This window comes from Ammospiza nelsoni, chromosome 2 (assembly GCF_027579445.1).
Source record: "Ammospiza nelsoni isolate bAmmNel1 chromosome 2, bAmmNel1.pri, whole genome shotgun sequence".
In the NCBI taxonomy this organism is placed as follows: Eukaryota; Metazoa; Chordata; class Aves; order Passeriformes; family Passerellidae; genus Ammospiza; species Ammospiza nelsoni.
In genome coordinates this window covers 43,272,540-43,290,748 of record NC_080634.1, presented here as the reverse complement: position 1 = coordinate 43,290,748, position 18,209 = coordinate 43,272,540, and the positions used below count along the sequence as shown (strand labels likewise).

The following is an 18,209-nucleotide window of genomic DNA, read 5'->3' as shown; positions in this document are numbered from 1 at the left end:
TGAGCGGTGTCAGAGATGCTGCCCTGTGGGAATTCAGATGAAACCATGTTTTGCTTTCCGTGTGTCAGTAATGAAGGTGCTGCAGCACTGGAGAAGGCACCAAACTGAGCCAAGGCTGAGGTGATGCTCTGAGGTCCAGTATCCTCAATCACCCCCTGTGAGCTGCCCTGGCTTTGGTGTTACCACTGTGTCACTCAGATGTTCCTGCAGGGAAGGCTGACCTAAACGTGTGCCAGGGAAAGAGGCGTGCTTGTTTCTTCTGCCTTCAGGTGACGAGCTATTTGTAAGAGATTCACACAAATAACACCATGATAAACACTCTGTCTTGATTGTCCCTCTGGATATAAACTATCCAGCCAAGCTAATTAGCTAAAAAGCCACAATATTCACCTGAGTTTCTCATGCTGATGTGCTTACAGATGTCATTATTATGATCATGCTTACATTTGGTTTCTCAGGTCATTTAGGAAATATTTCAAGGCATCATTTGAACAAAGATGAGGAAAAAATATTAAGGCAAGGGTTTGGCAGGGGCAGACTTGGTTCTGTGTTGCTCTGAGGGTAAATATAATTGTGCTGGTTTGTTTTGTATTGTCTGAACTTCAGGGGGATGGGGAGGCAGGGAGAAGGGCCCATCTGGAAATGTTACAAATCACAGCTGGAAGAGGGTGACACACTCCTATGGCATTCACTGCACGTTTCTCAGGGAAGGTCTGGGGAGAAGGACATTGTGCAGCGTGGCCATATTTTCCATCAAAGGCAGGCAGTTTGTCCTAATTACAGAAAAGAAACAGCCCTTCACAGGACCAAACAAAAGCACCCCTCGAGCAACAGCAATAGCAGGAAATAATAAACTTTTAAAATGACAATTTAAGATGAGATTTTATGTAAGGATATATCTGCATCACAGCTGCCCAGCAAAATTTATTTGCACCTAAATGTCTCTGAGGTCTCTGCTATCTGCCTGATTCCTTTAGATGCCCCTGGAGGGTGCACCAGGGCTCCCCAGTGTGGTTTTTGTCTTTTCTTCTTGTGGATTTTCCCTGCTGAGAGTCATCCTGCTTGTTTTGTGGTAATTCAGGGCTCACAGCTGTCACTGCTTACACAGTCTCTGTTTCCAGCACTTTGTGCTCAGCCTCCCAGCTCAGGTGCACTGAAACCCTTGTTACCTTCTGGTGAGGTGCTTGCAAGCAGCACATGCTCTATTCATGTCCTGCATGACAGGTAATTTATTTGGAGGAACACTCCATGGATCAAGCTCAGGTTTCTTATCCCCCTTCTTCCTGGTTTGGGAATTGTCCTCTGAAAGGCTTCTCACGGGGCTTCCCAGTGTGTGGCTGTCTCACCTGCTTGTGCACTGTGCTGGTGTTTCCCTGGGGCTGCCCTGAGTGTATGGTCATCCCTGGACCATGGAGAGCCCAAACGAGCTTGGCTGGAGGGCATTGCCCTGAGCTCTGCTGTGCTGTGACACGCTGGGCACCGTCCACGCCCCACCCTGCCCCAAGCCCACCCAGGGCTGAGCCCCCCCCCTCTGAGCCCCCCCACCTGCTGCCATAGCCAGAGCACAGCACTGCAAACCTTGTTTGGAAAACACCCCAAACCCAGATGTGCTGCATGTTTCCCTTTGCATGTGTGGGGTTTTTTTGTAGCAACACAAAAGCAATAACTGCCGACAAAGCTAAATCGCTGATGTTTTTCATTCAGATGGAACTGTGATCCCTTCTAAGGGCACCCAAGAACCATTAACAGTAATTTTAAATGAAATACAGCCATGCTGGGTCTAACTAATCAGTTCCTCAATTATACTGGCAGAGAGATATATTCCAATTACCCAAGTACTTTCAAGTGAATTAAGACTCCTTTCTGTACCGGCTGTGGAGGTCACTCAATGTTCCCATGAATCCCTGCATGTTTACATTAAAAAAGCACACCATGATCTTTGGCAAAGGCACTTGCTCTAGGTTAGTTCAGCTTTTGAGCTTGTTGCCATAAATACAATAGAAAAGAAGCCAAGCATTGCAAAAGAAGCCAAGAATATCTTTCAATACTTTGTTTCTATACCAGCGATTAATCCAAATGACACAGGAAAAGTTTTATAAACATGAAATAAAATTTTAAAAGATGAAAGTGCAGATACCTTATTTACCATGTTTAATGAGCAGTGTCTGTGTTAGAAAGGTTGGTTTTGAAGGAATGCATCATGCCAAACTAATGAGAAAATGTTCTGAACCAGGACCTGAACTGACTTTGCCACCTGCTCAGTTTATCTCTATGCTGTTTCCCTGGATCACTGAAGTTTCTCCTCTTCAGGCAGGAGGCTGTGGCCAGCCTGGCTCATCTCAGCACACATTCTATACCAAAGCAATTCCACACATCACTTTCTCCATAGCTGACATTGAAGCCTTATCAATAATAAAGCCAAAAATACTAATTTTTTCCAAACACATGAGAATCATTCCTGGTAAGGAATGCAACCAAGTAATGAGATGTGTCTTCATCCTTTCTGGTAAGAAGCAGAGATGTCTCTGCCCTTGACAGTTTTAAATTAGGTGTTAGTGTGGTAATTCAACACAGTTGCATTGATTCAACAGCAATTTAAGTATTTTTACATTTGAATGTTCAATGAAATGTCAAAACACAGCATGTCAGACAGAACACAGGCTTCCCGGAAATAAAAAAAACCCCACAAAACTGTAGTTATTCCCTGATGTCAAGTAAAATGGGACACTGTGAAAATGAGTATGAGAACTATTTTAGAGCTTAGACTAGACTGCAAAGTAGTGTTCATTCACTCACTCCTGCAGATCAGGGGCTCTGAAGCTGAGAAGCCTCCTTTCCCATGGAAAAGAGCAGAAAACACAACCTTTTTTTCCCCCCCCCGATTTTTAGCATAAAATGAATGAAGTGTCATTTTTGATGAACTATCAACATGCAGATACTCTCCATTTCCTCTTGTGCCTATTCCCATTGCAGAGCTGTGCATCTGTGGCATTTCCAGCTCCCGACACCGCTGCTTCCATGGGCCCCAGCAGGAGTGGAGGGGAACCCAGTCCCAAGTGCTGGCCCCAGAGGGAGCTGTGGCAGTGCTGGTGCAGGCACAGGCACAGCCCAGCTCACCAGGCACAAAGGGCAGCAGAGAAGGGCGGGTGCCTCAGGACATCTGTCCTTGCTCTTCTCTTCCTCCCAAAAGCCCCCTTGGCACCCGGGAGTGTTGCAGGGAGTGATGGTGACAGCTTCCATTGCTATGGTTCCACACTCATGAACGGTTCACTCAGGGGGGGTTCTCTACACCTCAAGTCAGGGCACCAAGCTTCAGCTCAGCTCTAACCCCTCGCTGCAGCCCCTCTACTTGTCAGGCTTTTCCAGCTGAACTAATGCAGCCAGAAGGGGCTTTGCCAGCTCAACTGCATCCCCTGGTCCCAAGGGGAACCTCGCCTTCTCCCTGGCCCCATCCTGCTGGGACACCAGGGTCTCAGCAAGGCACAAGGCAGTTTGGTGACCGCAGGCTGCAGGTGATGCTTTGATTCCTGAAAGCAGAGTACACATCTCTCAAATCCTCAAGCAAGGAGAGCTGTGAAATACAGGCTTCACCTCAGAGCAGTTGTTAGAAAGCATTGGAAGGGAAAGACTCTTTTTCCATCTGGTCCCTGCTGCTTGGCTTGTCAACAGTCTCAGTTTTACTTACAGCCAGGGTACTGGTGGTGTGTTTCTGTCTCTGCTGTGCCCCTGGGCAGAGCTGTGGGCACAGTGCCTGCACAGGAGGAGCTGGCAGGCAGGAGGCACAGCAGCCTGAGCGTGCCAGGGACAGGAGCTGGCAGCTGGCAGCCATGGATGCAGGAGCTGTATCCATCCTCCCTGGCCTCCTGCAGTTTTCTGCACTGACCAAGCCCAAGCACAGTGAACAGAGAAAGAGTTTATCAGCTGGCTGGTTTGATCTTGTTTAAGAAGCACAGGTTTTTTTAGTCTGTATCATAGCAAAGCCTGATTGTTTCAGGGATATTAAAGTCTCCTGAGTTTCTGGTGAGTTCCTTCAGGAAAAGGCAAAGCAGGTCACCTCACAGCTCCTGTGCCTGAGGCACAGCTGTAACTCCAGCCCATGGGCTGTAAAAATTGAGGCAAAAAATCTTGGGGAGACGCTTGGGAGGGCATACAAGGGAACTTGCAGAGGCCACTGCACTCCCTTGCTTCCCCCACTGGCAGTGCTGTTGGAATGGAGCCATGGAAGGCCCTCCCTTGAGCCCATCCACCTGCTGAATTCCACAGGCAAAGACCTCATCAGCGAGATTCTGCCTCTCAGGGCTCTGCTTCTTGCTACCTAGCATCCAAAGCTGTCATTTTCTTTTCCTCAAAAGCCACATCTTAGGAGACTTCCATCTGATCAGGACAGTGTACGACAGATTATTGTCTGGTATTCACATGCCCATCTACGTAAAGCATCCTCAGGGCTGAAATGTTACTCTAAAATGCAGGTATGGATAGAAGTAGAACCAAAGTGTAATTACTTGGAAACAAGAAAAAGCTGAACCAGAGCCCAAATTGAAAACAAATAAAAACCAGTTTGTGTATAAAGGATTTTTATTTTGAAAAACATTTTTTCAAATTTTTGAAATACAGTGTAAAGTACAACATAGAATTATGTCTGCAAAGTCAGCTTATGCATGTCATGCTGGTTATTTACATTTAGATATATACAGAGTGCAGAGAATTATTGAAACCACACTACAAAATAAACAGAGAGTTCAATAACATAATTTAGTAGGACTTTATTAAATAGATATAGTTATTGATTGTATATATTTTCCTATTAAAATACCATATAGTATCTAAAGTAACTCTTATAAACTCTAATACCTCCAAAATTGCCATAAATATGATTGAAAATTGAAACTATCCATGTGCCCTGTTCAGCTGTTCTGCCCTTTGCTCCAACAGAAACTCTTGCAGAGATAATGGTGCTATCTTTAGTGCCAGAGCTTTGATGACAATTCCCAATAAAACACTTGCAGAGGCAAAACAGCTTTCAGCTGAGGTGTCCAAGGGTTGGAGCACTGTGCTCTACTTAAAACAACAAGAATAATGTGATGGCTTATTAAACACTGCCACACACAGGACAATTAAAGAACAGATATGATCCTCAGTGACTGAATTCGGATGCCAAGCATGTTACTAAAACAAAACAAAGCAAACTCCCAAAGCCCATGCAAAATCTTAAGCAAAAAAAGAAGAGACCTCCCAATGGGTACAGACAAAGCCTGACTGACAGTGGACTTAATCAGGAGCAGGAGCTGGATGGGCTGGATGCTGCAGCCGCATCTTCAGGGCTCTGTGACCAGCCAGAGAGAGACCAAGGTTGCCTATGGCTTTCATCTCTGGCCACTGAACAATTCATCCAGGCCCCTCTGCTGAGGGAAAGGACAACGCCAAGCTGGATCATACATTATCACATTAGCAGAATATTCCACCTCCTTTCTAGGGGCTTCTGGCCAGCAAACCTTCACTATCAATTGCCAAAGGTCTGTCTTTGACTTCACTAGAACTTTGAGAGTTTCCATCAGTAGAGAAGATCCATCCCAGTCTGGAGGATGTGCTCCCCAACTGGGATTTCTCTTCTTGCCGCTCAAGCCAAAATTGCACAACCTTCTGCCTTAGGAAAAGAAATATCAAGAACAATGTGCTTTTTAGTTTCATTATTTATTCTGATGCAATCTTATTAAGTAGAAAATAGGCCAGGGGAGAAAAGTTAACAACAACAAAAAAATCCAATTACTACCATACAGTGCTTTTTTTTGTTGTTGTAATTACTGTTTTGAACTGCAGAATTTTACAGCTTTTCCTCTCCTAACATGTCTTTCCTAAAGGCACATTACAATTCAATCCAATTACAGGCAAAAAATAGAGATTAGCACCAGAAAATATATAAAAGGAAAATAAGTTACTATCATAGAATAGTGCTGGTCAGCAAATCTGTGCATCTTTTTTTTCCGGAAATAATTGTACAATGATCATTATAGATTAGTTAGGGACATAAGTAATAATGATGGTTTAATTTAACTGTTTTGTTACATATAACTCTAAATGCCAAAACATGGCAAGGACATTTTAATACTGAACTCAAAGGAATTACACACTAAAACTGTAATCTTTATCATCATTAACAAAAAGTGTGAATATAGAATATTAATAAACTTTACATATCTATCATACAATATATCCTTCACACTATTAATCTGATTCATGTTGTGCTGCAACATGTATCAAAAAGTTTAACAAAGAAAAAACATGGCTAATTATATGTTGTGGGTACAGACATTATTTCTACAAGACAAACAACAACAACAATGTATCATCTACCTGGAGTTCTACAGTGATATTTGGAACAAACCTGCTGCATCCTTTTAGGAAGGATATTAATAATAACAACAACAACAATAATAATAATAATTTTAAAAAGTGTTTAACCTTTGCTTGTAGAGTGAGTCTGATTTCCATGAAGATTAGTAAATCACTACGAGCTAATTTAATTCCAACTGCCTAATTTTCTGGTAAGGCATTATCAAAATACTTTATCTCCATTTAAATGTTATATAGATTTCTGATTCTTTGCTATTGTCATAAAAGATTTTTGGTCAGACCTGAGAATATCATCATTAGAGAAGCTTTGGTGCTGCCCCCTACCCCATTCAGTCTTCGCAGCCCTCCTTACTCAGCTTTCTGGTTCCCTGCTCAGCTTCTTGTCGAGACAAACTCCCTCTTTAAAGGCAGGGGAGGGCTGGGGCACCCACAACCTAGCACTGAGACCCTACAGAAAGTGCCACTACCTGCTGCACAGGAGAGTACAAGAAAAACCATAGAGTTCCAAAAATGAAAACCCCTGCTCCTGGAGAGTGAGTGGCTAACTGTAAGTAAGAATGGCGATAACATTTTTCAGATTGAAATGCCATTTTAAAGCTAAATGACTTAAAAGTCATTTATGGCTAGCTCAGGACAAGGGCCTGACAAAGCCGCAGAGCATTGCAGAGGAAAACACAGATTTGTGGTTCTGTGAGCAGCACATTAGTGGAATCCAGTTTCTTATGAAGTTGTCTTCTCCAATCCTAATTTTGGTCTAATGTGAGATGAATGTGTGGGAACGCATGAACACCTCTCCTCCACAGGGATTCTTCCAGGTCTGTCTACAACCCTCCCCTCAGCTCTCACAGGCTCTACTTGCTAAATCTGTAACTGAACTTGGAAGTTTTACAAAATTTTTAATGAACTTGGCATCTTTGACTTCTCTAGCTTGCACTCAGATCAGCTGCTTTGAAAACACAGTACTGGAGAATTGTGAGACACATGCAGGGGATGTGAAATTACCTAAGCTTAGGGGGTTTTCCCCACTTATTTTTAAATCAGGCTAGAACAAAGCAAGTAAGAGCAAACATTTTTTACATTTTCAATTTCACAGCTCCTCAAGAATTTCACAACAATTAAATTGCCCTTAAGAAGTATGAGGAGTCATCCAGGGATGTTCAATAGAGGTTTTCTACTGACCCCATGCAAGAGACAGAAGCTGGGATCTTACCCCCGATCACTGCATTTTTCTGCCTGTGTGAGATGTGCTGGGCTCCCAGCCTCTGTTCAAAGTTCTGCTTCCCTTTCTGCTCCTTTTGGCCTGCAGCAGCACTTTTCCTGGGAAGGTCACCACAGGCAAACCTTTTGGTATCCTACAGCTTTTGGATTGTGAAATACAGCAAAAACACAACCAAAACCATGTTGGTCTTCTCAGGGCAATGGCAGTCTCAGGCATAGCTTAGACTAAGAAAACTTGGCTTGCCTTAAAATGAAGAAAGATTCAACTGGCTGAGGAAAGACCTTCACTTCCTTTCACATCTGCTCTGGGCAAATTAGATGAGCACACACAAGTCTGCCTTCACTGCCAGTGCCATCTGGAACAACTCCTCATCACAATGCAGTGGGCACAGTCTGGATTTAAGATGAAGTGAAATGTGTTTTGGGATTAATAAAACTGTTTAGGGTGAAGAAAGAACCCAGGTCACTCAGTCACTAATGCCTGGGGTCTGTCCTCAACTGCCTGCAGCCAGTCTTGCTCAGACTCCCCCTATGGAAAAACAATTTTTGGAAAGATGTTCTTTGAGCCTCTCTCTTTCTCTGATCATCACTCAATAATTGAATTAGCGAGGAGAAAGATCCTGCAGGGTTCTGCCACCAGCCTGAAATCCAGCAACTGCTCTGAAGAATTCATGCACTACATGTAAGTAAAGAAAGTTCTGATGTGCTACTTTGTGTTGGCAATGAATCTTACTTTTCAATTTAAATAAGAAAAAGGCTATGGAAAGAAAAAAACAGCAGGTCAAAAATTACCGATGTTTTTAGCCCTAACAGCAGTTCTTCTCTGAACTTTCTTCAAGCAGTGTACAACTTAGAAATCAACAGATGATTTGTATGTTGATTTCTGCTACTGAAGAAAGAACTGAGCTTTGACATATGTATGAAACTAAGCCTAGATAGTTCTATGAACCAGCGAATACTTTTGGAAGCACTGGTGTTGAAGTAATACTGAGATGGAGGTTAAATGTCATGGTTTTCAATCAGGAATGGTAAGTAGCCAAGCAAGCAGTGCATGTTTTCCCTCAAGGTGTACAAGAAAACTGCTCAGACTGAGAAAGCCACTTAGTGTTTCTGGGGGTTTCTTTGACTTGGTTTTATTTGCTTTTTTTTTTTGGTTTTCAGTCCTACCAGGAGCAATCAATAGGTCTTTTCAACATCTTTGAAAAGTAAGGATTTTTTATTCTGTGGAGAGAATCTTTGTCAGATATTTTAGCAGAAGTCAGGAGAAATAACACTAAGTAGTTTTATTGCTACACGGAGCTTTTAGCATTCATAGCTTATAAAATTGGCTAGTTCACAGGTCATTTGTCTTATTTGCAATGAAAAAAGAATGAGTTACAATTTATCTCAGGTTTCAAAACATACGGCTGTTTTTCACTGCTCACTTCACATGACTCCCAATCAGTCCAGATTCAGCATCTCCTTGTTTTCTACAGATGTTCTGGGACACAGAGGGAATGTCTTCCAGATGATGGTTATCATTGAAATAAAAGTTGTTAATATTATCTATGCTGATACAGAAAGCAGGAAAGAAATCTACTAAGTATTTGAATGAAACATTCATAAAACTTATCACATTTTGAATGAGCATTCACTGTGCAGGCAGTGTATAAACTGATATTATCAGCTGTATAAATTCTATACCATATTGTAACTCAATGACTAACAGAAGTCCCAACTTCTGATTTACAGTAAAGCAATTTCTTATGTGAAATGATTAGGATCAATTTTAGAATTAAGTTTTCTAAGGGAGAATTCAGATCACAATAGAAGTAGTACTTACATTATGAAAAAGCCCACGATTTTCCATATTAAAAACCATAGATTACAAGAAATGTCATAGAGTGCACTGCCTCTAAATTTCACATTTCTGTGAGCAACATCCTCGGACCTGAAAGTCTGCTGCTAAGTAGCAATTTTTTTTTTTTTAATTTTTTTGCTCTAGAGTTCCTTACCCATAAAGGAAGAACAGAACAACCCTTTTCAAACAATGGAAGTTATTTAAACAGAGTACCATCCTCAGCACAGAAACTGTTAACTGTTTCATCACATTCTGTTCCGTTGGCAGGGAGCTCTGTAACCTGCAGCTGCAGCATCTGAAGGAAATCTACCACTCAAGCTAAGGGGCTGATCCCATATCTGTGTCAGATAAAAATCATAGTGCTTATTATTTGTTACCATGGATACCATGAAGATATTGCTGTCCACTAAAGATTACTAGAGGAAGACAACATAATTCTCAGGAACTAGTCCTGTTTTGCCTTCATAAGTTGCCTTTAACCAGCCTGGTTCCACTGATGGATACACTGCAAAAAAACATACACAACTTTTAACACTGTTAAAAATCCCATACATGCCACATATATTTATTTAGATGGTATTTATTCAAGAGCAATTGAAAAATCAGGGCAAAACCTGAGACCTAAAACAGGAATTACGCCCCCATTTAGTAATACAGTTCAGTTTTTTATAGGTTCTTTTTAATGTGTAAGACAATGTAGATCAAATCTTACCATTGGAAAATATTGCCCCCTGTGGGAAAGACAGCTCATGACTATGCTCAGCCTTACAGGAATACATGGCTTTTGCTTGTCTGAAAGAAAAAAACACAGGTTTGCAATAAATGAGATATCAAGGAAAAAGGTATAAAGGAAATTAAAACCTGGGAAATGTAGGAATAAGCAGATGTACAAATGCTATATGAAAATGACTGGTTACACAGCAATTCAGAGGAGTAGAATTACAGTAGATAATAACTTCAAGCTTACTGGAGTTAACAAGCATGTTATTGCAGAAAAGAGCACTCCATCCCACTTAGATATTTAAAAAGCAATATAATTTGGAACTTTTAAAATGAAGTTGTTCATTCAAATAAGTACTGAAATGAGCACACTTTTTAAAGCAAGCGATGGATTGCCTGGAGACAAATTCAAAAGTGATCATCAAGTCATCAAAGGTCTAAAAAGTTGACCTGTGAGAAACTATTGTTAATAGGTCTAGAGAGGAAAATAATACTTAGAAAGTAAACATGAGACAAAAAGGAGTAATGATTCTGTGCCAGAGAAGGAGGACAGGAAAAGTCAGCTCTTGGGGTCTGGCACTATGATTCTGCAAAGTACAAAATGAAGGTTTGAACATGAAGATTGAAATTAGTCCTCTTTAGATTCCTGCACTTCACCTAATACCGTGACTTCAACTTACACACTCAGAACAATTTTACATGAGCTACCAATTTTTCTGTATTTCTTTAAACCCACACTACATTAAGTGAAGATGAACTTGTTGATTATTTCACCTTTGTGTGATAGATTGGGGAATTGCCAACTGAGGTTTCCTTCTAGCCAGGATTTATCTCAGTGACCTAGTATGTGACCCATGGTAAAGTTTAAAATTTTTTGCATACTTTTCTTGAGAGTTTGTGTATGCAAGTCGCATGTAATCTATCACGTCTTTCTTCCAAAATAGTGAGATAAAAGAGGTGCACGATAGATTAATTAACAGTGCCACATCATAGCATTATCATCATTGATTTGAACCTTTAAAAGGGTACGAGAGTGGATGGACATATTCTGAAATTTTTATGAGAGAGCTTTCCAGAGATGATATGTCCCTCTGAATAAAAAGTCTTGCAGTTGGTTCTCTGACTTATGACTGGACTAAATGGCATCTTTTGCTTTCATCTTAAGATAACTAATAGCTCCTCAAGGGTTACATTCTCAGGATGAGATTTTCAGAGGAGGCCAGGAATTTTGAATTGTATGATATCCAAGGGGCAGTATATTTTCAGGGAAACATTTCTGATTTTTAGTACTGTCATCCTGGTTACATCCCATCAGCTAACTACAACAAGATGAGCACTGGATCCCTGTTTGCTCACTTTGCTTAAATGTCAGCTTGCTCTCTGGCTGGTGTAGACTGCTCTGAGTAGAGTTTTCCCAAAAGAACTCCTTGGTGCCTCCTGTTGTGAAGAGTTTTCCACCTACACTTGACAAGATAGATGTCTTGATTCATTACTCTATTTAATCTGTACAAGTTTACACATAATAAGGTATATACAGAGGGAGCTTAGATAACATCACCGAAGGTCTGAAACATTAACTGAAATGATTTAATTTTCTTTTTCCTCAAAGCCTACGGAGAGCACTGCAGATGTTCTAATTATCCAGACCCAAATCAGTAACACTATGACAAAACAGCCTGTTGCAATGGGTTGACCCGTGCATGACTCCTTGTTATGCAAACCCAACACACCTGTGTGGCATAATCATGGATTTTACATATCTGAAACAGCAGAATAACTGTTAAAGATTGCTGTAGTTGTAATGAACACAAAGTAGTAAGTAATGAATTTACTAAATCACAGGGATTATTTCAAATCTGAATAATTTTACTATCAAGCCAGGTCCCCATGTTAATAATGGGACACCTGAGTAATACTGTGACAAAAGACATTTAAGGCAATATTTAAATGTGAGGCAGAATTTCTTAAGTCATTCTTGAAATATGACATGTTGTTTTTATTGCCCTTAGAAAAAGTTAAGAAAGACTCGGTCTTAGAATTATACCATCACAGAATTTCTAAGGTAGGAAAAGACCTCTAAAATCATCTCCTATAGAAAGATAAAGGTTCTCAGCACTTGACATTTACACAGATAAAGAAACAAAGAAGTCAGTTTCTCAAAAGCTAATGAATGATAGGATTCTTCACACTACCCTGCTCCTGAGGCAGTGCAATTACACTCCAAAGTTATGTACAAATCATCTGTGATGGTATAATGAGAGACAGATTTAAGAATATTTACTCATAATTCTAGAGCAATTTTCAAGCACCTGGTTATTGCTTCCACACTTGATTTGATTATTTAGGTTCTCATATTTGTTATTACTCACTTCAACCCTATCCATCTGGAGGCACTGCTCATGAAATGAGCTTGCAGGTTCTTGGGCATTTTGTTTGTGATTACAAAAATGGACATTGTTACTGATGGTGTTAATGCTGTTCTCCCTAGAAACAAGGCTGTTAAAAAGCACGTGATAACATCATCATCATCTATTACAGTTCTTTTAAGATGATGCTAATAACCTGAGAGGAGTGTGAGTCATGTTGTTTAGGGCAGAGGAAAAAAACCAGTATCTTCAGGAAATGTTATCCACATTTCCTAGAAATCCCTTCTTTCCATGACCTTATTGGGTAGATTCCAGATGAGAAAAATGCATTTTCCATTTCCATTTCCTTACTTCCTATTATGGTTGTTTTGAGCCCATAATGATAAATATACTAGCAGTCACATCAGATCATAAATTCTTTTGCTTGACTACACACAGTCAACAACACCTGAGGCTCTAGTAATAATAATAGAAATAATAACTGTTTTGAAAGATAAACAAGCTTTAAAAGTATGCTCCTGCCCTAATGACTAGCAAGCAAAGCCAGAAGAGGAATGAATGAGGAAAAACATATGAATCTCTCTCAGATGACTCACCAGTTAATATTATCCTACTGGAAGAAGAAAGGTTTATAGAGCCCTGGAGATGGAAGACTCAAAACCAAGCCTGAGTAAAACATACTGGTCTGGTCTGAGCAAGACATTGCTGGTGGTTTGGGATGCAAAATATAGCATGCAAATAAAAAAAGAAGAATGACTGGAAAAGAATATTTAATCATATAGTTGGGAAGGGACCATGGGTCTAGAGCGCTTCAAAACATCAGTCTGCTCCTAGTGAAGTCTGAGCCTGGCACCTAGAGACCCTGAAAGGATGAGCCTTTTGCTGTCACCTACTCCTTCCCATTTTTCTAATGAAAATTCTTCTTCTAATGCAGTTTCTCACTTCAGGAGATTTAACTTTAACATTTTTTACGTCTAAATCAAAGTCAAGAAAGAGTCAGGGATTATGTGTTGGTGCATTTATGTACAGAACCTGAAATAAAGAGACCTCAGGCCTGACTGACTTATCTAACTGCAGCATTTGTGAAAATAGGAAAAAAGCTCCCTCACCCTTTTCAAGTGCATGCTAGATTAGTGACAGAGACTGGTGTCACTGTACACAGTAGCTTAATACCACAGTAAGGGAGACTGATGAATAATAAACTTCAAATCAGGAAATCGGAAGACAGAACTCAAAGTAACTCTGTAATTGGAAAAAGAGAGCACAGGCTGGACAGGGCATCAAATTTTGGTCTTCCCTGTTCAATCCTAACACACATACTGTGGTCTCTTGTCTTTCTGACCAGAAAAGCCCCTTAGTGTTACAGGAGCATATACTCATGTATACAAGGAGAGAAAACAGGTCAAATAATGCATTAAAAAAGATGACATACAACTCATTAGAGACCTGTTGCATCATACAAAGTCAGAAAGCAGGGTTGCAAACACTGAATATAAGAAGAAACTAAGTAGGACCAGACCATTGTGGCAGTAAAACTCAAGTGCAGCGTTACCTGCTGCAATGCAGAAAATAATGTGAGACTGCAAAACCATACAGGTATTTTTGATCTGCCATCTGTGCAAAAGACCACAGCAGACAACAGGTGCCTCAAGCAGGGAGGAAGTTACTTACATTCTATAATGCCTAGGTAAGCACTAGCTTGAAATCTATCTTAGCAGGGTTAATTACCCATGCAGAAAGTCCAACACTATCTTGACTTGAGTATTTCTGGTATCAAACCAGGCAGCTTAAAAATAGTTTCTCTGCCTTACACTTGGTCCTGCATACATTCATTAGTTAGCAGAGTTATGAACACAGAAGGCATTTCTACTGCATGATCAAGTTGTAATTACCATGATTTCTACATTTCTACTTCAGAGCCAAAAACACCTCCAAAACAACAAAGTCTAATCTACAGTTTTAAATCAGCCTTCATGTTCATAAAATGCAGCTAAATAATAGCTGGCTCTGAATTGAAAAATCACACTCAGACTTAAGCAGCACTATAAGAACAGCTAAGCTATTACTGATTTCTACCTCATTCTGCCTGCTAACCTCCCATTTTCCATTTTCCTTGCTCCTGTTGCTCTTCTGCCTTCTCATGAAGGCTGAAGGAGAGGAGCTATTCAGCCTTTCAGTGTTTTCAGCTTTGTTATCCCCTCTCAACATCCATTACCAAACTGCTACTTTTTCCTTTGTCAGATTTTTGCTTCTTAGATGATTTTTATATACAGATGGCACAGGCTCTGAAAGAACAACAGAGGAGAGTCTGAAAGAAGGAAGTAATACAAAATAAGAAAAGGAACAGTGTTGAAGATGAAATGAGAAAGGACTGGTGAAGCAGTCATTGCTTTCAACTTAGGGCACTGGCTTAAGAACATTCCAGACCCTTCTTCTATATTTTTTTCCTGAAATTATTGCCCTGATCTTTTCACACCCCTTCTGTCCCCTGCCATCCTCATTTTTGTTCATCTTACAGTTCATGGTACTACACAAAACAAGAGCCTTGAGTCCTCAGAGCTGCTTCTCTCACAAAATCAGTAGGCCTTTGCAGGAGAGCTTTTCCATTCCCTCTCCTGCTAGATCTGCCAGAAAGGACAGACACATTCCATGGCCAAACATTTCAGCATGTTGGAATCTTCCTTTACCTCTGTGCTACTTCAGGCTACTACTTCTGGATTCATGGATTGACATTTTTTTTTCATTGCTTGACAGTTCTGGTAAGTTATGGGTTTATCAGTGAGTAAAGCAGTGATCTGCTCTAAATCTCTGTTCTGTCTCAAAGAATTTTAAAAGTTGGGATAGTGAGAAGACAGATAGATGTTTTCATACATCTATTTACTTATCTGCTTTGTCTATTAATTATAAGGAAAGAAGTAATGTACAGAAGATACTGCTTCCTAGAGAAACACTAGAAAATTCTAAATTAATTTAATATAAAAATGAATCAAATTAATGAAGTAAATGCAAACAATTGTGAAGAAAATGCCAGTACTTTCTGCTGCACACTACCAAGAGGAAAGGTCAACAGTTTCTTCAGACAGACAACAAGGCATGGAAGGTGTGATGGTAAAGACAGAAATCCTGATCAAGTTAATCTTGAACTTTCTAAAGCAGATGTTATTCCAGACCTGCCTATATGAGCAAATTACCATAACCCAGCAGGTTTGCTACTCCGCTGAAGCCATTCCATACAAACAGCTGGATGGAGAGAAGACAGCACGCTCATCTTAATTTAAATACTGGTGATTTTTTTCTTGTATCTGTGTCCTTAAGCAGACAGCTGACCTGAGTCTCTCACTATTTCCCCAGGTGAGAGAATAACCAGACTGGCTGCTATTCTCTGTGAAATTTAGCCTTCACTTGAAGAAAGGATGAGCTTAGTAAACCAAAAAAATTCACATGCCACATGATGCTGTCTAAAAGACACAGAACAAAGCTCCAACACTTCTCTTCAATCCCTGAGGCCAGCAAAACAGAAAGGATTTTACAGGATGTCAAACAGTTTGTAGCACTTACCGTCCTGAAGAAACTTGTTTAAGTGAACCAGCACTTTCGAACAACTGCGCTCTTGCAGCCACTCTGAAAATAAATGCAAAGCCTTGCTTTACACTGCCCACACTAGTTTCACTTCTAATCATCTAAAGACACGGACACATTTGAATTTTATTTTTTTTAATTATTCATTTACATCCCTATTTACCAGACTTTTTAAGGGGGTAACCTAACTGGAGCAACAGACTTCCACATGCTCCAGTGCCATGCTGAGCTACCAATGGAAACCTCAACCTCTTGTGCTTAAAACTGTATTCATGGATGGCCAATAGATATATTGGAAATGCTTTTACTGAAAGTCTATCACTATCATGCTGGAACTCTGAGCTGTGCAGAATTCTCTGTTTAAGCAAGACACAGGAGTCTGTGAAATGACTACGGTGATCCCTTCCAGATACAAAGTGGAGAGGCTGAATGATATCCTGCAGTATTTGAAAAACTTCTTGATGCTCTGCAGATCTGGAAATACTTGTTCATTGGGACAGAGATATTCTGGGTCAAAGTCAGATCAGGAGAGATCTTCTTACTTTTCAATGTTCTGAAAGCACTGAGAAACATTATTAACCCAAATCTCAATAGGCTAAATCACAATCTCTATCACTTAGAACTATCTTCCTTTCAGCACTGAAGAAGTAAAACAAAACCAAACCAAACCCCAGCTGCTAAAAATCAACTATTTGTCATGCAGCAAATGAAGACACTTCAGAGCTGAAGGTTTGTTTTGTTTTCTTTTTCCTTCCTCCAATTTTGGACTTTGACAAATAAAATCTGATGATTTTTCTGAGATAACATCACAGACAGTAAATAGCATTTTTGCTATTTTCTGAAATATTAAATTCCAGAAGAACCAGAGATAGTAATACTAATCATTTTCCTAGGAAACATTTCTACCTTGTCTCCAGCCTAATAAAGTCAATGGTAGTCTTTCAACTGACTTAAACAGACTTTGTGCCATCTCCTTTGTTTACAATTTTAACAAAATTAAATAAACAATTAATAAATGCAGAAATATTAAAATCAAGTATTCATGCATACTTTTTCAATTACTTATGAACGTTTCTGGAATCACTTTATAATAGTCAGTACTGAACCAACACAAATCTCTAAAGGGCCTTAATGACTTACACAGATCCTGGTCTTTGATAGCCGTTACTGGATGCAGTATCTAATCTTAATCTCCTGCACATTTTGGGAGGCAAGTCAGGGTTTGGTGGAGCCTTTAGTGTATCTTTGGTATCTGTTGAAGATAAGCTCTGTATAGATCCACTGCAGCTTTTGTTACCTAAAGAAAACATCAAATTATAGGGAATATTAAAGCTGATTTGAAGTTGTTACAAAACATGTATAACTGTGCCAAGCAAAGGTTGTGCTGTTTTTTTTTCTTTTTTTTAGGAGTTAAAACAGGCAGAGAAACTACTTATTAAGAGCAAGAAGAAACCATCTTTCAGACAAAAAGGCAGGAGAATAGACTCAACAGAAAGAATGAGGAAATGACACTAAAATTGAGAAGGCTAAAAAATTACATAGCAATTACATGGCTAGATAGTACAATCACTAAAAAGTGACAATAAAAGCATTCATAAAGTAGTACTTTGCATAAAATCGAAAAAAATTCACAGGGAAATGGTTCTCAGGAAGTCAACTCATCAACGCAGTGTGAAATCAGACCACAATAGTTTGTATGAATTAACATTTTGATATCCACAAAAGCTTCATGCAATTTAAAAAGTATACTTCAGAGTAAATGCCAATGATTTGCCTTAAACAATTGCCACTGTAACTTGATAAAGGATAAAGGAAATCTGTATGTTTATACACTGTATAGCACACAAAAGAAGTCCTTTTAATGAATATAAGCCATGTCCACATGTGTTCTTCCAGGGGACTTATCAGTGCATTGCTGCCTTGTTTCCATGGATGTTCTGCAAGATGAAAACAGCATCTGCTTCTCTCCTTATGCCAAAGACCAACCAATGCTTAATAATGCTTTACTGTCATAATACAGAGATCCTAAAATATAAGCACAATACCTCTAATATTGATATTTATAATCTATAGTATTATTCTGTATCAAATTATAGATGAATCGTAGGAGGATAGAAAGTGATCTAAATTTGAAA

At 39.8% G+C, this 18,209-nt stretch overlaps 1 protein-coding gene across 1 annotated transcript in view; it reads right to left on the bottom strand.

The window, feature by feature from the left end:
• Positions 1-4,557: 4,557 nt before the first annotated feature.
• The window catches only part of ARHGAP42 (Rho GTPase activating protein 42), a 143,558-nt gene continuing 129,906 nt past the window's right edge, over positions 4,558-18,209 (bottom strand). Inside the window, exons 21-24 of the mRNA XM_059493656.1 lie at positions 17,215-17,371; positions 16,054-16,116; positions 10,122-10,201; positions 4,558-9,914 (exon numbers count right to left, since the gene is read on the bottom strand). Of these exons, the coding sequence (XP_059349639.1) occupies positions 9,826-9,914; positions 10,122-10,201; positions 16,054-16,116; positions 17,215-17,371 (389 nt within the window). The 3' untranslated portion in view covers positions 4,558-9,825. The remainder of the gene's footprint in view (positions 9,915-10,121; positions 10,202-16,053; positions 16,117-17,214; positions 17,372-18,209) is intronic.